We start from the raw sequence: 23,147 nt of genomic DNA, 5'->3' as shown, positions 1-23,147 counted from the left end.
TCCCCAACATGCATCTGAGTTTTCCCTCATATCATTGCAAGTACCCCCATGTTCTCCTTTCAACTCTGAGCCAAACTTAGTAATTAACCAAGAGTTAGCCCTTTAGTGGAGAAAGACTTCTGCCTCTGGCACAAGAGACCTAAATGCCCCAATCCTTGATATCAAGGAGTTTAGGTTCTAGGGAAGTGAAATCACAAACACAAGAAGAAATATCTAACCAAGCAGGGTCTCTAGAAGACCACCCCATCCCAGGTCTGGTCCAATCACTTTGTTGTCCAGTTGATGTTATTAATGAAGCCTTCAACTGAACAGTAATTCATGCCACAAAAACATTAACAAGGCTGGGTGTGGTGGCTCACACCTATAATCCCAGCACTTTGGGAGGCTGAGGTGGGCGGATCACCTGAAGTCAGGAGTTTGAGACCAGCCTGGCCAACACGGTGAAACCCTGTCTCTACTGAAAAAAAAAAAAAAAAAAATTAGCCAGGTGTGGTAGCATGTGCCTGTAATACCAGCTGCTCAGGAGGCTGAGGCAGGAGAATCACTTGAACCTGGGAGGTAGAGGCTGCAGTGAGCCGAGATCACACCACTGCACTCCAGCCTGGGTGACAGAGTGAGACTCCATCTCAAAACAAAACAAAACAAAACAAAACAAAACACATTAACAAGATCAGTCCCCAAACTGGCTTTGGGCTTGTGCTTCCGGTTTATATGTAAGTTCCTCAAGAGCAGGGTTTACATCCATTTTTTCTGTAACTCCACTGCCAAGTTCAATCTGTGATGTGCAGTAGGGAATCCAGGGGGCGTCGGCTGATGAGCTCACTGAAGTATTGAAGTATTATGCTGTCAAGAAAGTCCACTTTCCATTGGCCTGAGTTTGCTTTTTTTTTTTTATTTTTCATTTTCAGGTGTGCACAGAGGTTCTCCACCTTTTTTTCTGAACTCGCGGTCGGGTGAGTAATGCTATTTCTATGAGATAATGTTGTAGAAATGAGGAACATGTTGGCTTGAGTTTTTTTTTCTTTCCTATTTTCCCTCCTTCATTGCAAATTCCCATCCTCATACCAACTTTATTCTTTTTTGTTTGCTTTGTTTTGTTTTTAACTCCTCACTGCCACTTGGAGCTCTCTTTTCTTCAGATACTTTCTTTTCCTTGGGGATTCAATTGTTGACCTGTTTCTTCTTGGTAACCCAATTGCTTTTGAATGGGCGTTCAGAAACGGGTACCGATTTTGAAGTTACATGGTGCGGTCAAAGCGGGGGAAAAAGAATGATCATTTACGTGGAATTATTTGGTATTCTGTTTCACTGTTTTCCCCTTTCCTGCTCCCTGGACGTGTGTCCCCTGGCTCTAACAGCTTTTGTCATGTTTTGAAATGGACCAAGGAAGTGTTTGTTCTCTCTCTGACCTAAGTGCTGTGCAAATGCAGCTGTCAAAGGATCCTTCCAACCAGATTTCTGCCCATGACCCTCTTCTAGATAGAAATTCTGAAGCCGCTACTTTCACACTTCCTATTTCTTTCTTTTTTCTTTTCTTTTCTTTCTTTCTTTCTTTCTTTTTTTTTTTTTTTTTTTGAGACAGGGTCTCCCTCTGTCATCCAGGTTGGAGCGCAGTGGCACAGTCACAGCTCACTGCAGTTTTGACCTCCCAGGCTCAAGTGATCCTCCCACCTCAGCCTCCTGAGTAGCTGGGACCACAGGTGCGTGCAACCATGCCTGGCTAATTTTTTATTTTTTATAGAGACGGGATCTCCCTATGCTGCCAGACAGGTCTCAAACTCCTGGCCTCAATCCATACTCACGCTTCAGCCTCCCAAAGTGCTGGGATTACAGGCCTGAGCCACTGTATCCAGCCTATTTCTTTTGAGACTCATAAATAGTGGTTATTTCTGGGAATTCATTGACATAAATTATCAAAATTTTGTAAACAATGTAAATATCTATCATAATGAATACAAATTAGAATGATCCTATTGTAACTTACATGATAAATAACACATCGTTATTATAATAGATACTAGTAAGTTATTGCTATAAATAAGGTTATAACACCTGAGCAAGGTCACACAGCCAGTAAATGGCCCAGCTGGGACCTGAAGCAGGAATTGGCATGGTGTGATGACAAAACCAAGGAAGGGCACAGAATCCTGGCGGGGGGTGGGCCCTGGTGGGTGAGGCGGGGTTGGTTTCCTGAGTCCCTTGCTTCCTCTCCAGCATGGTTTCCTAGATGACCACTAACCATGTGCTTTTGCCCTATCCCTGTCCCAGCCCTGCAGTGCAGATCAATGCCCCAGGAGGCTTTTAAGAAGAGCCTCTTATTTCTCTCCTCTACAGATTGATAGAATTATTTTGCAGCAGTAGATTCTGGACCAAATCAATGAAAAAATCTTTGTCGAGTGCCTGCTGTGGGTGCGGGGGTGAGGTGGAGATCAAGCCTATATAGGAGAGGCTATTGTGTTCTGCTTCCTTGTTTTGGTTTTTAGGCAAAGTCAAGTCTGATGGACCATGATGAGAAAGTATCTTTTGTTTGTTGTTTTAAAAAAAAAATCACTATTTATTTGGCCATGCCAATGACCAATGAATCTGAGTAGTGGCTATTAAGCTATCGAGGGCACGAAAGATATCTGCCTTGTTTTTTGCAGTATCTCGAGTCCCTGGCATAGAATCTTGCTTGTAATAGAACTTCAATAAACATTTGTCAACTAGATGAATGAATGTCAATTATTTTGGAAATAATTCCAAAATCTGTTTACATTTAGGACTGGAGTGTATTATAAACTTATCTTCTTTAGCTGAGTGTGGTGGCATGTGCCTATAGTTCCAGCTACTCGGGAGCCTGAGGCAGGAGGATCGCTTGAGCCTGGGAGGCGGAGGTTGCAGTGAGCCGAGATCGTACCACTGCACTCCAGCCTGGGTGACAGAGCGAGACCCTGTCACAAAAAAACAAGCGAACAACAACAACCAAAAAACAACAAAAAAACCAAAACTTGTCTTCTAATTATGCTTGTAATCATAGCTAACACTTCTTGACTGTACTAAGACTTTCATTATATTACCTCATTTAATCCCCACAGAACCGTGTGAAATAGGTCTTAGCATTACTTCCACGTCTTCAGATGAAGAATTTAAACTCCAGCGAGGTTAAGGAACAGCCCAAGTTTACACTGTAAGTAGTGGAGCTTAGATATGAAGGCAGACAGATGGCTCTACCATGCATGCTCCCGAATCCTATGCTATTCTGCTCATTTGTGTGTGTTAAACATACTGCAAGCATTGGGGGCAGACCCTGAAGAGTGAGGGGAGAGAGATGAAGTAGGCTTTTACCTTGCCTTGGATAATTCACACATGGCTAATCAAGAGTATGGTAGATCGCAGGTATGAGAGAGTGGAGAAATTTGGACATGAGTGAGGGAGCCAAAAAACAGAACACCCCTCAGCCGGGTGCGGTGGCTTACATTTATAATCCCAGGACTTTGAGAGGCCGAGGCGGGTGGATCATCTGAGGTCAGGAGTTCGAGACCAGCCTGGCCAACAGGGCGAAACCCTGTCTCTACTAAAAAATACAAAAATTAGGCAGGTGTGGTGGCGGGTGCCTGTAATCCCAGCTACTCAGGAGGCCGAGGCAGAAGAATTGCTTGAACCCGGGAGGTGGAGGTTGCGGTGAGCTGAGATCACGCCATGGCATTCCAGCCTGGTTGACAAGAGCGAAACTCCGTCTCAAAAAAAAAAAACAAAAACCAAACCAAACAAAAAAAACAGAACATCCCTCACCAGGTTTGGTGAGTGTATGTTTACATTAAGCACACAATTTAGTTCTAATCTTGCACGTCTGATATTGATTCACTTGTTTTATTGAATAAAGCTTCCTTTTTCTACATCAGAAAGCACTTACCGCTTATTAAGAAAATCATTTTTGCACTGTAAAGACCAAATAAATCATTTCCTTCCATTTGATTCTAGAGATGTGAGAGTTTCACGCTGCGATGATGCCGTATGGCTCAGCATTGGCTTTACTTTGTGCTCTGACAAACAACACACAAGGCTGCTGTTTTAGAGTTCCTATTCAGCACTTACCAGTTCACCTAGTTTCTGTCATCTTTAGGACGTGGTTGCTTTTGGCGTATGGGATGTTGTTTCTCTTACTACAGTTATACTGGCTTTAGTTCTTGGTGACCTTATCTTCAAAAAATTTTGTTGCTGAAGTTCAGAATAGTTCCTTTTGTCCAATATGTATTCAAACTACCTCAATTTACAAGATTTGAAATTGCTTCTAGACATTTCTATGAGCATTTTGGAGAAATCTGAAAACAGTCTCATTTGATTTATATAATGGGTAAAAATCTAACGACTTTCCTTGTCTGGTTTTGGCATCGGGGTTATGATAGCCTTGTAAAAGTGAGTTCAGATGTGCTCTTTTTCTTGCGTTTCTGTGTGATTGAAACTCTTATTCCTTAAATATTTGATAGACTCATCAGTGAAGCCATCTGGGCCTGGAGTTTTCTTTGTGGGACAAGTTTTGAGACTTTTAATGGTTATACCTACTATTCATGTTTACCATTTCTACTTGATTCCTTCTTGGTAATTGGTATTTTTTTCTAGAAATTTGTCCCTTTCTATCTAGAGTTTCAAAGTTATTAAAGACAGTTGTCCCTAAGAGCCTTTTATATTATGTTTATAGCATTTACAGGTGTGTTGCTTTTTTCCATACCTCCTATTAGCTACTTCCTCACTCCCTGCCTCTCTCTTTTTCTCCCCTTTCTCCCTCCCCTCCCTCTGTCTCTTGATTTTGCCAGAATTGTCTTTCCAAAGAGCAACGTTGGCTTTGTTAATCTTTATGTCTTTTTTCTGTTTTTATTATATGCTTTTTTTTTATTACCTTCCTTCTTCTTGCTTGGGTTTATCTTGCTGTACTTTTTCACACTTCTTAAGAACCTTAATTCATTAATTTTAAGCCTTTCTCTTTTTCTAATTTGTATGTTTAAAATATAATTTTCACTCCATCTTTAGCTGTATCCTATGTGTTTTATATATGGTGTTTTTATTATTGATCAAGTCAAATATTTTCTTTTTTCTTCTATCTTTTTTGTTTTTGAGACAAGGTCTTGCTCTGTTGCCTAGGCTGCAGTGCATTGGCGTGATCATGGTTCATTACAGCCTCTACCTCTTTGTCTCAAGCGATCCTCTTGCCTCAGACTCCCATACAGCTGGGACCACAGGCGCATACCACCATGCCCGGCTAATTTTTTGAGTTTTTTGTAGAGATGGGGGGGGGGTCCCACTTTGTTGCCCAGGCTGGGCTCGAACTCCTGGGCTCAGGTGATCCTTCTGCCTTGGCCTCCCAAAGTGCTGGGATTACAGGTGTAAGCCACCATGCCTGGTGAATATTTTCTAATAAACATTGTGACTTCTTTGACCCATGGGTTATTTGTTAAATAACACATCTAACTTTTTGTTATTACGCCTTAATTGTGTTGTGGTCAAAGAACACGCTGCTTTCCTGTTTTCCAATTGTTTAAAAAGCTTTTGAGACTTTTCTGATGGTCTGGATGGTTTTCACAGACATTCCACGTGCACTTGAAAAGATTATGCGCGCTGCAGTTGTTGAATGAGGGCTTCTAGATATGGTCCTCATGTTGTTGGTTAAATGTGTCATTCAAATATTCTATATCCTTAATGACTTTCTTATTTAATTTTTACCAATTGCTGGTAGAGATCTCTCATGATTGTGGATTTGTTCTATTTCTCCTTATATTCTGTCAATGCTGTTTGGTGTATTTTGAGGCTATAGTAGTTGCATTCACATGTAAATTTCTTCAGTCTTCAATTCAGAATTGAATCTTTTATGAATGAACGGTTTTATTTCTAGGTAAAGTATTTTGCTTTAAAGTATAATTTGTCTGATATTAGTATAAACACATTAATTTTCTTTTGATTAGTGTGAGCATAGCACATCTTTTCCATCTCTTTACTTTCAAACTTTCTGAATCATTAGGTTCTATCTGTGTCCTTGTAAATAGCATATAATTGGAGTTTGTATTTTTTTCAGTCTGATAATCTTTGCCTTTTAATGGAATCATTGAGTCCATTTATATTTCATGAATCATTGATCTGCATTTTTTTTTTTTTTTTTTGAGATGGAGTTTCACTCTTGTTGCCCAGGCTGGAGTGTAGTGGTGCAATCTCGGCTTACTGCAACCTCTGCCTCCTGGGTTCAAGCAATTCTCCTGCCTCAGCCTCCCGAGTAGCTGGGATTACAGGCACCTGACACCATACCTGGCTAATTTTTTGTTTTTTTTTTTTAGTACAGACAGGGTTTCATCATGTTGGTCAGGCTGATCTCGAACTCCTGACCTCAGGTGATCCACCCGCCTCAGCCTCCCGAAGTGTTGAGATTACAGGCGTGAGCCACTGCACCAGCCTGCATTTGTTTTTAAATCTGTATCACTTTCTATTTTTCCTAACCATTCTTTGTTGCTGTTTCTCCTCTTTCTTGCCTTTTTTCCGACTGACTGAATATGTTAAAAACTGTTTTCCTCCTCCACTAGTTAGGAAGTTATATGTCCCATTTCTGTTGTTTAGTTACTAAAGAAATTACAACCTGTTGTAGAAATTACAACATGTCTACTCAACTTTTCAATGTGTCAAGATAATCAATACCTTTAGCTTCCTCTAGTATAATTCAAGGACCTTGGAAGACTTTAATTTTTGAATTTCATTTTGTCATCTCCTTACTTATATTACATATAATGCATATATTATCTCCTATGTTTATATATATGAGATAGTTGCCATATGTTTTTATTTTATCATGTTTCACTAATCCCTACAAGATGTTATTGTTTTATATAGTAGTTTTGTTTTGTTTCAAGACAGAGTCTCCCTCTATCACCCAGGCTGGAGTGCAGTGGCACGATCTTGGCTCACTGCAACCTCCGCCTCCCGGGTTCAAGCAATTCTCCTGCCTCAGCCTCCCAAGAAGCTAGGGTTACAGGTGCCAGCCACCACATCTGGCTAATTTTTGTGTTTTTAGTAGAGATGGGGTTTCATCGTGTTGACCAGGCTGGTCTTGAACTCCTGACCTCAAGTGATCTGCCCATCTCAGCCTCCCAAAGTGCTGGGATTACAGGCATGAGCCACCATGACTGGCACCGTTTATATAGTAAAAGTTCATTTGGATTTGCCAATAGAGAGTACTACCCCTAGTTCTGGGCACCTGGGGCCTCTGGCCTGTGACTTGTGATTTAGAGTCCCCTCTCTGGCCCTTCTCTGGCTCCACCCTTCTCCAAATGGCAAGAAGTCTGTGGCACCAAGAAGTCATGCCTACCCGGAGCCTGCCTCCCTCTTCCCCTCACCCTTGCTTCTAGATCATACTCTGGGAATCCGGGACCCTGGAATTCCCAATCTAAACATTCTGTGCCAATTTCCAGGACCTGGGCACTCCCTTTCCCCATTGCAAGCCATGCTGCAGGTGTATGTACCCCCAGACCCAAGGGATGACCAAGGGGTACATGCATGCAGGAGAGGGGGTTAGGGGTATGCAGGCTGTGGTGATCACATGCGTGTGCACAAAGCCTCTTACAGCTTGGAATGAAGCCTTAGGGGAAGAATAAGGGCAAAGCCTTCTTTTAAACTCTTGATCTGTATCTTAGAAATGTTAGCCATGGGCCTGGCCACAAACTCACCACTTTCTTTGTTCCTCATTCCTCCTTTCATCTCAGTTCTTATGTCTTTTGCCTGAATACATGTTTTAGGATTGATTTCAGTAATGATTTGCAGGTAGGGAACAACATCACAGTTTCTGTTTGTCTGAAAATATCTTCATCTTGCCCTCATTCTTCACAGATATTTTCCCTGAGAGCAGAATTCTAAGTTGGCAGTTTGTTTCCGGCACACTGCGGATAGACTTCCACTGGTTCTGGCTTCCATTGTTGCTTCTGAGAACATAGCTGTCAGTCTAACAGCGGCTTCTTAACAGCCTTTTTCTTTCTTGGACGCCCAGGCTGGAGTGCAGTGGTGTGATCTCAGCTCACTGCAACCTCTGCCTCCCAGGTTCAGGCGATTCTCCTGCCTCAGCCTCCGGAGTAGCTGGGATTATAGGTGGGCGCCACCACACCTGGCTAATTTATGTATTTTTGGTAGAGACGGGGGTTCCGCCTCATTGGCCAGGCTGACCTCGAACCCCTGGCCTCAAGTGATCCACCCGCCTCGGCCTCCCAAAGTGCTGGGATTACAGGCATGAGCCACTGCATGCCCAGCCTAACAGCTGCTCCTTTGAAGGTTATCTGTCTTGTTTTTCTGACAATTTTTCAGATGTTCCTGTTTTTGTTTTTGTTTTTTTCATTTTCACTATGATGTATCTAGGTGTAGATCTCTTTTTATTTCTTGTGATTGAGATTCTTTGGGCTCCTTGAATCTGAGGATTGGTGTTTTTCACTCATTTGGAGGCACTTAGTCATTATCACTCCAAACACTGATTCTCTCTTTGAATTTTGTTTAAATGTATGTTAGACATTGTATTTCTTTTCTCCATGTCTCTGAACTTTTCTTTCATATGTCATATTTGAAACTCAGGTTTGCCTCATTAGGCCCATACCCACAGGTATAAGTGGGCTTCGTTGCTTACCTTACCTGGGTTCCTGCTTGAGTTTCACCTTTGGCCTGGCAATTCTTTTCTATCTTGCCAGCTCTCTGATATGTTTAAGAAAATGCGCAGCCGGGCACGGTGGCTCACGCCTGTAATCCCGGCACTTTGGGAGGCCGAGCCGAGTGGATCAACTGAGGTCAGGAGTTCGAGACTAGCCTGGCCAACATGGTGAAACCCCATCTCTACTAAAAATAGAAAAAATTAGCTGGGTGTGGTGGCAGGCGCCCGTAATCCTAGCTACTCAGGAGGCTGAGACAGGAGAATCGCTTGAATCCAGGAGGCGGAGGTTGCAGTGAGCCAAGATCATGCCACTGCCCTCCAGCCTGGGAGATAGAGCAAGACTCCGCCTCAAATAAACAAAAAAAAAAAAAAGAAGAAGAAGAAGAAAGAAAATGCGCTGGGTGCGGTGGCTCACTCCTGTAATCCCAGCACTTTGGGAGGCTGAGGCCCAGGAGTTTGAGACCAGGAGTTCAATACCAGCCTAGGCAACATGGTGAAACTTCATCTCTACAAAAAGTAAAAAAATTAGCCAGGCATGGTGGTACATGCCTGTAGTCTCAGCTACTCAGGAGGCTGAGGCAGGAGGATCAATTGAGCCCACGAGGTCAAGGCCGCAGTGAACCATGATCATGCCACTGCACTCCAGCCTGGGTGACAGAATGAGACCCTGTCTCAAAAAATAAATAATAATAATAATAAAAGAAAATGCTTTTAGCATTTTATTCATGATTTTTAATTGTCTTCAGCCCAAGGTTTGATCTAACTAACCTAACCCAACATATTCCCGGAACACTGAAGACATTTTTTTTTTCCCTGAGATATTTCCTGTATCGAAGTCACTGAGCAGTGTTCAAATAGAAATTTAATTATGCTTTTCTTACTAGTTTCCTGATTCTTTTTCTGACTTCTTTGAGAATTGAACAATCCAAATCAATTGCTTTTTCACTTTTTGTTCTCGCTTTATCCACACTGAGAACCCCTGCAGTCCTTCTCTTTTTACATTTCCCCTTGTGGTGGTCTTGTAAGCCAACATATATGACTCCGTATAAATGTCTCAAAAGCATAGAGTTTTCTAGAAGACTTAGGGAACAATTATCATACCTCTTATAACTCAGGTCAAAAATATTGATCATTGTCCATATCATAGTAGCTATGGTTTAATCAAAGTATGCCAGTTAACCAGAGATAACAGAGAATAACCCTCACACAGACCTGCCCTATGGTGGTATCAAGCTATTTCTCCCTTTCTAATATTATTCTTTGATTATTCTATATCTAAAGACAGATTTATCATTTATTGCCATAACAGGTTGCACTGATGATATATATTTCAAAAATATGATACTGATACTATTCAATGAAATTGAAGAGCTCTAGAACGAGTTTTTAGAGTGGAAGCACCACAGCATATAGTCATGTAGTTCATGCACTGTACAACTCTAGAGGGAGGTTGCCACTTACATCAGAGTTCACAACCTAAAAGGGGGCCCTGGATAAAGATGAATTGGGGATCATCTTTAATCTAGTGTCAAGGTCTATGTTTCACTGTTTAAATGCTACCAAATAGTTTTCTCTGTAATTGTTGCTATCTTCCTAGCCATCCTTAGCACCTTAAAAATTTGCTAAGAACCAGTGGCTATTCAAATCCTCTTTGTTGATGACCTGGATAGCATTGAGCTAACCCGGACTGCACCAGAAGATGAATAGATGTTTGTGTTAGGCTGTTCTTGCATTGCTGTAAAGAAATCCCTGAGACTGGGTCATTTATAAGAAAAGGGGTTTAATTGGCTCCTGGTTCTGCACGCTGTGCAAGAAGCATAGTGGCATTTGCTTCTGGGGCTCACTTACCACCAAGGGGATGGCCCAAGCTATTCATGAAGGATCCCCCATGATCCAACACCTCCCACCAGCTCACATCTCCAACATTCAACATGAGATTTGGATGGGGACAAGTATCCAAATTATATCAATGTTCCAGCTGAAAAAGAGAAAAATGGCTTTGATGTGCAATGACTGAAGGTTTCAACCTTCACAGATTTCCCTTTGATTAGTGATCCTAGAGACTTTATGACCTAATAGGACGTTCTCGGTTTATGCAGAAGGCAGTAGGAGCTACATTATTTCAAATACTATAAAACTTCTCCAAAAACATATGTTCAGCCTTGAGGAAACGTATTCCAGATCTGACAACTGAAAGCAGTCTGCATTAAATTCTTGATCTATATTTTTTTTCAAGACGATTGCTGGGGTCATCTTTCATTCTGGCCTTTCCTACCTGCATTTGGAAGTTGAGTAGATCCTGCCTTTAGTGAAAAGGCAGTTTATTTTGTTCAGAGGTCTCAGTTACAGCACATAGTAGTCACTCACTGTGTATGTACACCGAATCACTGAGTACACGAATTTACCTTTGATCATATCTTGTACACCACTTAGGTCCTGCCCTATGAGTTAGCAAAGCTCAAGAATGAGTCTGTAGACATTTTTAAATTGTATAATAACATTTTGAACTTGATGTCTTTCACCTGATGGACTCAAAACATTTTACTTACAAGGAGACAAAGTCTCAGGAGGCTGGCATTGTGTTCTGGTAGAAAGAGTAAGGGTTCTGCCAAATAGCTGAATGACCTTGACCCATCCCTTAGACTTGCAAGGGTGTCCAATCTTTTGGCTTCTCTGGGCCACATTGGAAGAAGAATGGTCATGGGCCACACATAAAATACACTAACGCTATTGATAGCTGATGAGCTAAAAAAAAAAAATTGCAAAAAAACTCATAATGTTTTAAGAAAGTTTATGAATTTGTGTTGGGCCACATTCAAAACCATCCTGGGCCACATGTGACCTGGGGGCCAGGGTTGGACAAGCTTGCAATGATGGGGCCTCTTTCATCTGTAGAATGAGGGTTCAAGGATAGGTGATTTCTGAGTTCTTTTCCAGAAATAAACCACTCTGCTACTGTCTCCCCAGGCTACACTTAAATACTTGTGAATTAAATCTAAGTCAACTCCACCAGTTTCAGGTACAGTCAAGCCTAAGGCATTTGTAGAGGAGAGCATTTTCTGTGGCACTGTAGTTCACTCAATAATGCCTTCATTTTTTTTTTTTTAAAGCAGTGCTTTTGGAGGGAGGACAGAGTTCAAAAACTTTAAAAAATGTTAATTTTTAAACTTTTTATTGAAACTTATGGCATACATATAAGTGTACAACTCAGTGAATTTCGTGAACTGAACACACCCATGTAATTGGCACACAGAATATTCTCGGTACCTCAGAAGCCTCCCTTGTGCCCACATCCAATATTGTTATAACTCCCTCCCTTTCAAGGATAACCCTTCTCCTGACTTCTCACCACATCGATTAGTTTTTTCTGCTTTGGTTTCTCTTGAATGGAATTATGTACAATAAGCACTCTTTTGTCTCTGGTTTCCTTGGCAAACATTATATTTCTGAGCTGCACTGAGATTGTTTTGTATAGCTGTAGCAGACACTTAGATCTTTCCTCCAGAGAGACATCGATACATCTTTGCACAACTGTGTTAACATCCTCATTTGAGTGACTCCTTTGGGAAGATCAATAACATGCCATTATGCCCAGAGAGAGGTTAAAAGAGGAGGGAGAAATTAGAGGCTTTTTATAATTGATTAACATATTCTAGCATTAATACATAATACCATAATACAATTTATTAATTTAAGATATGCAAGCCCTCTTTTGAAGGAGAAAGATTCACCTCCTGGTCTAAAACATCATCATGTCAGGTCAAGGAAAGAATCACTCTCCTAGTGCTGGTTATGAGTATTCAATTACAGAATTCTTAAAGATTGCCAGCTTTACCTTGAGACAGAAACTCTGGCTTATATATCCCCCTTCTTTCCATGCCCTCCACCCCTTAATCCCAGCACTGCCTGATCCTGCACGTACTAGGTGCAAAATAGATATTTGTTGAATGAATGAATGAATGAATGAATGAGTGAATGAATGAAGAGTACAGCTAACATTTACAGTGCATTCCCAGTGCCAGCCACTGTGCAAAGATTTCTTGTTTACTCACCGCAACAGCACTATCAGGTGGGTGCTGTTATCTCAATTTGCTAGATGGGGAAACATGACCATTGGAAATAACTTGTCCACAGTCACTCAGATATTATGTGGCCGAGCTGGGACCTTTGAACTCATGCTCTTTAGTCTTCACCACTATGTATTCACACTCACTCTAGGGCTTGCAGAGGCTGCAAGTGGTGGCTGGATTCATGAGTGCCCTTGGCCGAGAGCCCTGCTAGCTGAGGACACACAGCCTGGTTTGTCCCAGCCACTTCCCTCTGGCTGTGTAGAGGGAGCCTGCCCAGTTGGCTCTCGCCACCCCCTTGCTTGTGCCTGTGCCCATGAGTGATTCTTTTCTCAGCACCCCACGCCAGCCTCCGCTCCTAGTGCTGACTGTCCGTCATGGGGTAATGTTGGCCAACTCCCAGACATGAGAGGATCAGACACAGTCTTAGCATTTGCCATTCTTTCTGTGTGCTGAACTCTCCCCTAGCCCCTGCCCCACCTCCGGCACGTGCATTTCATCTAGTTCACTCCTATTCAGCCCTCACATTTCATCTGGTACATATTGGCCCTCAATAAATATTTGCTGAATGAATAAATGAATGAATGGTAAATGAGGCTTTTAAATTCAATTCTGATATAAACTACTAAAATGCAAGCAATGATGATAAAATAATATGCAACAAAAAGGAAATGCAATGTACTGATGAAACTGTATAGTTCCCTTGACCCCTTTGTGGGACTCATGAAGGAATGGCTCACTTAGCCCACAGCTCTCAACCCCTCGTGGGAGGGGGAGCACGCAGGTGAGTGGGTACGGAGGCCAGGTTGAGTGCTTCTGGGCAACCAGCAGGAGCAGGACTCTGTGCAGGCCCACAGCAGCGTCTACAGGTTGCCCGCGACCCCCCGAGCCCCAGAGGGCATGTGTTACAGCGCATTCTTTTAGCATTGCCATCCTTGGACAGTGTAAGTGTTAAACAGCTCAGCGGAGGGTCAATGTGACAGCCTCTTGCACCCGCACCAAGGTCTTTGTCTGGCATCCAGGAGGAATGAAGTTGTAAGAACAAATTGGAGGGTGGTGAATGCAGAGGATTTTATTGCTGATGAAAGTGGCTCTCAGTGGGATGGGTAGCTGGAAAGGGGATGGAGTGGGAAGGTGGTCTTCCCCTGGAGTTCGGCCATCTGCGGCTGAACTCCTCTGAAGTCCCACTGTCAAGCCATCCCTCTGAAGTCAAGCTGCTCCTCTCCAACGTCCGGCTACTTCTTTTCTCTCCTCTGCCACTCTGCCAGTGGGGCCTGGGATTTTTATGGGTACAGGATTGGGGGGCAGGGCAGGCCAGGGTGGTTTTGGAAAAGGCAACATTCGGGCAGGGAAACAGGAATGCATGTTCTCACTTTGGGCTGTGGGTCCAGGCTTGAGGGTGTGGCCCTTGTCTAGGACCACACTCTTCTACCCGATATTTCCCTGCCTCCTGTCCATATCACTTATCCTTTTACAGTATAAAACATAGAAGAGCGAAACTCCGTCTCAAGAAAAACAAAAAACAAACAAACAAAAACATGACTAGGAGCTGGGCACAGTGGTGCTGCCTGAGGCAGGAGGATTGCTTGAAGCCACAGTATACTATGATCGCACCTGTGAACAGCCATTGCACTCCAGCCTGGGCTACATAGCGAGACCCTATCTCTTTAAAAATGTTTTTTTTTTTTAAGGAAAAATGACATAGAGAAAGATAATTATTGAAAAGATTCTGTGTAGTGGTAATAATGATGTAACATTTTCTGTTTTTTTATTTCTTCTCTTGTTATTTTGCATGTGTTGATGTTTTCCATAAATCCACATAGACTACCTTGCTTCCAAGTATAACATCCTACTGGGCAACCCTCCCATAACATGGGTTTTGCTTGTTGTCACCAGTGCCCAACTGGCGTTTCTGATTCTCTGGAACCATAGCAATTTGAAGTGCACAGGATCACAGGTTGCCTTGGTTGAGGAATGACATTTGAGGTATTGCTGTGTTGTGATTATGGCAGCTGTGATGATCTGTCTTCTCTTTACTTTATTCCAGGATGGTTTTCTCTGGCAGGCAGTGTGGCCATGTTGGCAGAACTGAAGAAGTTTTACTGACGTTCAAGATATTCCTTGTCATCATTTGTCTTCATGTCGTTCTGGTAACATCCCTGGAAGGTAATGTGTCTGTTTTTCTTCTTTTTTTTTTTTCTGTTTATCTGCATGTGTGTATTTTTTTGTTATTTAGGATTTTTTTTACTGTGGTAAAATAACATAATATTTATCATTTTAACCATTTTTAAGTATACAGTTCATTGGCATTAAGTACATTCGCAATTTTGTGTAACTGTCACTGCTATCCATTTCTAAAACGTTTTCATCATCCCAAATGGAAACTCTATATCCATTAAACAATAACTCCCAATTTCCTCCCCCCTCCACCCCTTCCTGGTAACCTCTGTTGCTTTTCTTTCTATGTATTTGCCTGTTGCAAGTACCTTAGATAAGTGGAATCATACAATATTTGTCCTTTTGTGCCTGGCTTATTTCACTTAGGATGTTTTCAAGGTTCACCCACGTTGCAGCATGTATCAGAATTTCATTCTTTTTAACGGCTAATGTTTCACTGTATGCATTGACCCCATTTTGTCTATTCATTCATCCATTGATGGGCATTTGGGTCGTTTCCCCCTTTCGGCTATTGTGAATAATGCTACTATGAACATGGGTGTACAAATCACTATTTGAGTCCCCGCTTTCATTTCTTTGGGGTATATACCTAGGAGGGAATTGCTGGATCATATAACCCTGTGTTGAACATCTTGAGAAACTGCTAAACTGTTTTCCACAGTGGCTGTATCATTTTACATTCCTACAAGCAAGGCACAAGAATTCCAGTGTCTCCCGTTCTTGACAATGCTTGTATTTTCCTGTTGTTTTGGCAATGGGTGTGAAGTGGTATCTTATTGTGGCTTTGATTTGCATTTCCTTAATGGTTAGTGATATTGAGCATCTTTTCATGTGCTTATTGGCCACTTGTATATCTTCTTTAGAGAAGTGTCTATTCAAGTCCTTTGCTCAGTTTTGAATTGGGTTGTTTTTGTTGATGTTGAGTTTTGGAGTTCTTTGTGTATTCTGGATATTAATCCCTTATCAGATATATAACTTGCAAATATTTTCTCCCATTCTGTGGGGTGTTTCTTCCACTTTCTTAATAGTATCATTTCATGCATAAATTCTTTTAATTTTAGTGTAGTCTATTTATTTTTGCTTTTGTTGTCTATGCTTTGGTGTTATATCAAAGAAATCATTGCCAAATCCAATATCATGAAGACTTTCCCCTATATTTTCTTCCGAGAATTTTATAGTTTTAGCTCTTATGTTTAGGTCCTTTGATCGATTTAGAGTTCATTTTTGTATACGGTGTAAGGTAATGGTCTAACTTCACTCTCGTGCACGTGGATATCGTTTTCCAGCCACATTTCTTGAAAAGACTGCCTTTTTGCCATTGAATGGTCTTGGCACCTTTGTCAAAAATCACTTTGTTACCAGTGGAGGGTGTCTAGGTTTTTAGCGTCTTGAACAAATAATTGGACAAAACGCACTAACAAAGCAAGGAAGGAATGAAGAGATTTATTGAAAATGAAAGTACACTCCACAGTGTGGGAGTGACCCGAGCACAGGGGCTCAAAGTCCCTGTTACAGAATTTGTGGGAGTTTCCATTGGTTACTTGGTGTATGCCCTATGTAAATGAAGAGGATGAAGTAAAGTTGCAAAGTCATTTACTCAGCGTACACCCTATGGTGAGGATATTTCCTGTCATAGCTGAAGTGTGAATCGGCCTTACGTTCCCTGCCTCCAGACCCTATTTTCGTGCCTCAAAGTGACCATATAGATGAGAGTTTATTTCTGGTGTTTACTTGTTTTTAAATGTATCTACTTGAAGGTACAACCATATGGAAATTTAAAGGCAGTAGAGAATCAGACAAATGAAGCAGCCTGGTATTTTCAGAAAGGGGGATCTTTAGAAGTTCATGGAACAAGAAGAAAAGGTATCTGAGAAAGGCAGTTGAAAGACCAGCGATGCTGGGCCTGCAATTTCTGTGGGCACAACTGCCAAAGGCAAGTGTAAAGAATCCTCATTAGGAGGTTCACACATGTAATCCCAGCACTTTGGGAGGCTGAGGAGGGAGGATCATTTGAACCCAGGAATTCAAGACAAGCCTGAGCAACATAGTGAGACCCCGTCTCTACAAAAATGAAATACCATGAAAAGTTAGCTGGGCATGGTTGCGGGCGTCTGTATTCCCAGATACTCAGGAGGCTGAGACGGGAGGATCTCTTGAGCCCAGGAGGCAGAGGTTACGGTAAACAGTGACCATACCACTGCAGTCCAGCTTGGGTGGCAGAGTACAACCCTGTCTCAAAAAAAAAAAAAAAAAAAAGAATCCTCATTAGGAATGGGACTAGGAAATGATTGATACTTAAGAAGACATCAAGGACACACAACAAAACACCTTTCTTATTCAGAAGTGGGTGGCAGGACCAAGGAATCTTTATTGCATAAGATAAAAATCTACTAGCAGCGAACAACAAAACATACAAACAAATAAAACACGCATACAAATACACAGACTAAATGGAAAACTTCTCAACAAGCTGTAACACAATCGGCAATCCTTTAAAAAGTAGGTACTGGGGCACGTTGTCAAAAAGCCGCCATTCTTTAAAAAAAAGAAATAATGGCCGGGTGTGGTAGCTCACGCCTGTAATCCCAGCACTTTGGGAGGCCGAGGCGAGTGAATCACCTGAGGTCAGGAGTTTGAGACCAGCCTGGCCAACATGGCAAAGCCCTGTCTCTACTAAAAATGCAAAAAATTAGCCGGGCGTGGTGGTGCACGCCTATAATCCCAGCTACTCGGGAGGCTGAGGCAGGAGAATTGTTTGAACCCGGGAGTGGAGGTTGCAGTGAGCCGAGATCATGCCATTGCACTCCAGCCTGGGTGACGGAGCGAGACTCTGTCTCCAAAAAAAATAAAGAAAGAAAGAAAAGAAAATAAATGATAAGGACTAGATGTATTCTGAAGGCTTACAACATACCAGGTTCCTACATGCTTAATACACATCCACTCCCTTAATCTTCTCAATCCAGTCTAGGAAGGGGAGATCCTAGTTGTATTCCCATTTTCCAGATCAGGAAGCTGAGGCTCAGAGAGGTAAGTAACTTGCCCAAGGCTGTAAGCCCTTAAGAAGTGGCAGAGCTGGGATTTGAACCCAGTAGTCAGCCTCTAGATTTTGTGCTTGTAACCACAAAACCAAGTTCTCAAACTTGAGCATGCATCAGAATCCCCTGGAGGGCTTATGGAGGTACGGTTCACTGGGTCGCACCCCCAGAATTTGTGCTTCAGTGGGTCTGGGGTGGGACTGAGGAATTGACAGCGCTCACAAGCTCCCAGGTGATGCTGATGGTATAGTCTAGGGACAGCACTTTGAGAACCACTGCCTACACAACTGGTAGAAGACAGCAATGGGGAGAGAAATCTCTTCCTGATATATATATATATATATCTCAACATACCTTGGACCCCATGAGATATATATATATCTCATATATATATGAAAGTGTTAAGTGGACCTTAACACTTTCAGTTATATATATATCCCATGAGATCTATCTATCTATATATATATAGATAGATAGATCTATATATATATATCAACAGAATTTGTATCCCATGATATATATATATCATGATATATATATATATCATGGGATACAAATTCTGTTGTTGTGACCATGTGATGTTCATCTAAACTATGGGCCAGTGAGGTGGCTCATGCCTGTAATCCTAGCACTTTGGGAGGCCAAGGTGGGTGGATCGCTTGAGCCCAGGAGTTCCAGATCAGCCTGGGCAACATGGTGAGACACTGTCTCTACCAAAAAAAAAAATAGCCGGGCGGTGGCATGCCTGTAGTCCTAGCTACTTAGGAGGCAGAGATGGGAGGATCGCTTGAGCCCAGGAGGTCAAGGCTACAGTGAGCCGAGATCGTGCCACTGTACTCCAGCCTGGGTGACAGAGCGAGACTCTCAAACAAAAAATAAAACAAAATCTAAACTATTCTCACACGCACCATCTCCTTAGGGCACTGAAACATTACTGTGGGCTTGGCAGGGCAAAACTCAAGAGTCCCCACTTTACTGATGAGTAAATGTCCCCAGGGAGGTTATTGGTTAGGAAGTGGCGGAGCCCAGACTAGATACTAGATCTTCAGTCTCAACGTTTCGGTGCTTTTTCCACCACAGGGGTAGATGAGGCAGGAAAGTGGAACACAAGGGAAAAAATTCATCCAAATGAAAGCTGTTTGTTAGCAATATGTCTTTTTGAAAAATTATGTTTTAAAATGCCAACAACAGGGGCAGGTAAATAGGAAAGTGCATGGCTCTGAAACAAACCTAAGTAGGGAAAAGCTGAGTGATCACTTAAGGCAGCTGACTGCATTTCTTGCTCCAGATCTCTGATGAATTGATTTCTTAAAGCACTGGTTCCCAAAGTGTGGCAGACAAGTAGCATTGGCATCACCTGTCTCTCAGAACGCCCAGTAAGAGTATTTATTCATGTTATTTATTTATTTTGTTTTTGTTTTTTTCTTTTTCTTTCTTTTCTTTCCTTTTTTTTTTTTTTTTTTTTTTGGAGACAGGATCTTCTTGTTGCCCAGACTTGAGTGCGCAACCTCAGCTCACTGCAGCCTCAACCTCCCGGGCTCAAGTGTTCCTTCCACCTCAGTCTCTGGAGTAGCTGGGACTGCAGGTGACACCACCACACCCAACTAATTTTTTAAATTTTTTGTAGAGATGGGGTCTCACTATATTGCCCAGAATGGTCTTGAATTCCTGGGCTCAAGTGATGCTGCCACCTTGCTTCCCAAAGTTCTGGGATTACAGATGTGAGCAACCACGCCCTGCTCATGTTACTGAATAATCACCTTTATAGCACTCACCATGTGCCAGCCACTGTTCTAAGCCCTTACAAATGGCTAATTCATTTAAAGCCCACTCTACAACCCCTTGAAAAAGGCACTGTTATCAGCTTATTTTACAGGTGAGGAAATTGAGGCACAGAGGAGGTAAGCAACTTGCCTTCGGTCAAATAATTAAGAGGTTGCAGAGTTACAATTCAAATTCAGGCCATCTGGCTCCAAAGCTTGTATGCTGGACCTCTATACTATGGTGCCTTTTCACATTCTTAACCTCTCTGCTATGCTAGGCTCAGTTGCTTGGTAGTTGTGAATCTGTAGATTAAAAATAAAGATGGAATCCATAATTGTGAGAATCAGTGTTGTTCTGGATCACCCAGGTGGTTCATAGGCACCACCTCCCCCAATAGCTTTGGACTGGGGCAGGGGTTCTTTTAGTTCAGGATGGCTCGGGCCTGGTTTCTGAAGGCCAAGGGGACTGACCTGCCACTTCTCCATTGGGTTATCAATTGTGCGATAATGATTGCCTGCTGTGTGCCCAGCAGTACTGGCTGCTGAGAACATCGTCTCTGACTCCAGGGACTTTACACTGCAGTTGGAGGGCCATGACTATGACGCATGAGAACAATACAAACTATAAGTCTTAAAGTATGAGTCAGCGCTATAGGGCGCTCATATATGGCCTGTGGCCAGATCTGTGGATTAGTCTAATTCGATGCTAAGCCACCTATAGCAGATGCTGTTGGTGCCCTGCCCATATCCCCTTGGCCCACCCCAGGGGTCACCTGCAGACAGTTCCTGTGGATGCTGACGGCTTTCACGTCTCCCTGAGAATCATCTATATCCATGCGAGTGTGCTTGGCCCATGTGCGGGACAAACCAGAAGTGCCAGGGAGATAACACCCCCAAACAGTGAGTAATGGGAGTTGGTATTTAAATATGCCAGATTCCTTGTCCCTTGGTGGGACCACACTCAAGTGTGTTCTATGTCTTTCCCAGAGTTCCCCAGTTGCATTGCACCCCATAATACTCATCTGCTCATGAATGTGCCCATTTCCGGATTCACCCCCTTGTCAGTCTCACTTGCATATTCCCCCACTCTGCTTCCGGGGACCCTCCCCATTGGGAAACTCCCCTTCCAAAGTTGAGGCCAAATCTTGCTACCTCTAGAAAACCTGCCCTGACCTCAGAAGAATTAAACCCCCCTCCCCAGTGCTTGCTTCTCTTTATCCATCCGTACCTGGGGACATCACTTTGTGTCACACTCATTACGGGCTTCCTTTGTAACGTGAATCCTTGCAGTGTGCAGTCAGTGCCAGACAAAGGGTTGGCGAGGCGGGTGGCGAACTCATGGGAGGGAAGCTGATGGGCACTGAGAGCCTGCTCAGGGCCACTCTTCCAGGTGCATTACGCACGTTATCTCATTTAATCCTTACTAAACCTCTTTCCGGTGGGTAGTTTTCATCTCGGTTTACAGATGAAGAAACTGTCAAACAAATGAAGGCATTTGCCTAGAGGTCCCACAGCTAGGAAGATTCCCCGTCGGAATCTGTAGCCTGTACTACTCACATGACACCAGGCTGCCCAGGGCACCCTCAGTAAGTGTCTGGGCACTGAATGAGCATGTCACTGAGGCGCAGGGCTGGGGGAGTGGAGAGGGAGCCTGGGGTGAGCTGTTAGAGAGCAGCAGCTCCCCCAACCCAGGGCTCTGGGAGATCTGGACCGTAAACACAGTAGCTTCACCCTGGAAGCCTGAGAGGTGACTCAGTAGCTCTTGACGGCAGGGAGAGGTGGGATGACACTCTCTCGTTAGGCCACTAGCCAACAGAGAGAGCCCGTGGACCTTAACACTTTCAGTTGTGTGATTTGGTGACATTTGAGGGGCTTATTCTTGGTCTACCAGAATGGGTTTTGGCACCTCCAGCCTCCAGCTCTCCTGGGCGATACCAATGCCTTTTTTTTTTTTTTTAATCTTTGAAGGAGGTCTTCTTTTAGATACAACTATTCTATTTTCCAGAGGGGCAGATGACATAATAGTGGAAGATGGTTATAATTTCATTCTTGCAGAGTTGTCTTCCTCATTTGGAAACAATTACACATTTGAGCCAGTTTGGTGATCTCATGAGCTACAATCCCCAACTTTCTCTCTGGGCTGGGTCTAGATCTTTCTGTGCTGCAGGCATTTCCAGCGATGAGTCCCTCTATAATTCCCCTCTCAGAGGCCTGGCTGTCTGATTTCCTCCTATCCTCTCATGCTGTGTCCACCTGAGTCCTTGGTCTGCCTTGCGAGGAAGTCGGTAGAGCTGCAGGAAATGGGCTGCATGCTCCTGAGAGGCAGGAAACCTGTTCTGTTTCATTTTGTCCTCTAATACCAGACCCTGTCCTGGTCTCCTCATTCTCTCTCAATCCCCTGTCTGTACAAATGAGGTTATAAATGCTTACCACGGCACTGATCTGATGCTCAGCCAATCTCACAACCCCCTCTGACCCCTGCCAAATCTCACCACCCGCACCCAGGCACGAGGCCATGTCTGTTGGACCCTGGCTCTTTCCCTAGCAGGTGGAAGTGGTGATGGGGAGTGATGGAGAGTCTATCATAGATAGGTGGCAGGGGAAACTGAATGAAAGCAGAGCATTGTGTCCCGCTCTCCACTTGGAACTCCAGGTAAGGACTCCTCATGGGCCCTGTGTGTCAGCACAGGGCAGTTGCAGAGATGAAATGGCAAAACTGATTCCCCTTGGAGATGATGTCCCCTCCAAGTCTCTCTCAGCTCTCATGCGGTAGAGTAGGGACTCTAAAGTACCCTCATGTTCCTAGTGGGTGGCTGTGATGAGATCCAGGGGTGGGGACAGGGCTGCAAAGACTATGGCGTGGACAGCCTAGGCCAGGGGTCAGATGGAGGATGAGACAGACACTGAGTGGTGAGAGCTCAAGGGAGCTGTATCAGCAGGAGAAGGACCCCCAGGCCTGGATGGGATTCTGAAGAATAGACCATGGGCCCACTGGACAGAGCCTTCAGCGGTGGACACCAGTTGGATACCCAGGAGCCCTACAGGATGAGGGAGCTCTCTGGAGAGGCCATTGAGAACTCAGGGCTCAGCACTGGGTGAGCTCACAGATCCAGGCCCCTTCTCCCTACTGCCAGAAAGGCACTAGCACGCCATTCTCAGCCCAGGCGCCATCTTGACTACCAGAAGGAAAAGGAGGGCGGACAAAGATTGTGCATTTATTCTCAAGTCATTGGGTTAACTAGAGACCATTTTAGAGCAAAAGAGACAAAGCTACCTTAAATCATCAGACTTAAGGATCTCTTTCCTATATTTCTGGAGTGGAGGCTCTGAAACAAAAGGGAGCCACCCTAGATATCAAAGGCAGCTCAGGAATTTTTGGTGTGTTTTTGGTGCTATTGTTTCTACATCTAAATTGTATCTATAAATTTTAAACTTGCTCTAAAATGAATACATATTGAAC

The 23,147-nt window shown here is 43.3% G+C and overlaps 1 protein-coding gene across 6 annotated transcripts in view; it reads left to right on the top strand.

Annotated features, from left to right (window-relative positions):
* The first annotated feature begins 14,679 nt into the window (after positions 1–14,679).
* ADGRG2 (adhesion G protein-coupled receptor G2) overlaps positions 14,680–23,147 on the top strand; it is an 81,711-nt gene continuing 73,243 nt past the window's right edge. For all 6 annotated transcript variants that reach the window (XM_032756650.2, XM_032756649.1, XM_058441374.1 and 3 more), the window contains exon 1: positions 14,680–14,877. In XM_032756650.2, the coding sequence (XP_032612541.1) occupies positions 14,760–14,877 (118 nt within the window). In that variant the 5' untranslated portion in view covers positions 14,680–14,759. The remainder of the gene's footprint in view (positions 14,878–23,147) is intronic.

The sequence above is a fragment of the Hylobates moloch genome, unplaced genomic scaffold (assembly GCF_009828535.3).
Source record: "Hylobates moloch isolate HMO894 unplaced genomic scaffold, HMol_V3 SCAFFOLD_7, whole genome shotgun sequence".
Taxonomy (NCBI): domain Eukaryota; kingdom Metazoa; phylum Chordata; class Mammalia; order Primates; family Hylobatidae; genus Hylobates; species Hylobates moloch.
This window is presented reverse-complemented; position numbering and strand designations above follow the sequence as displayed.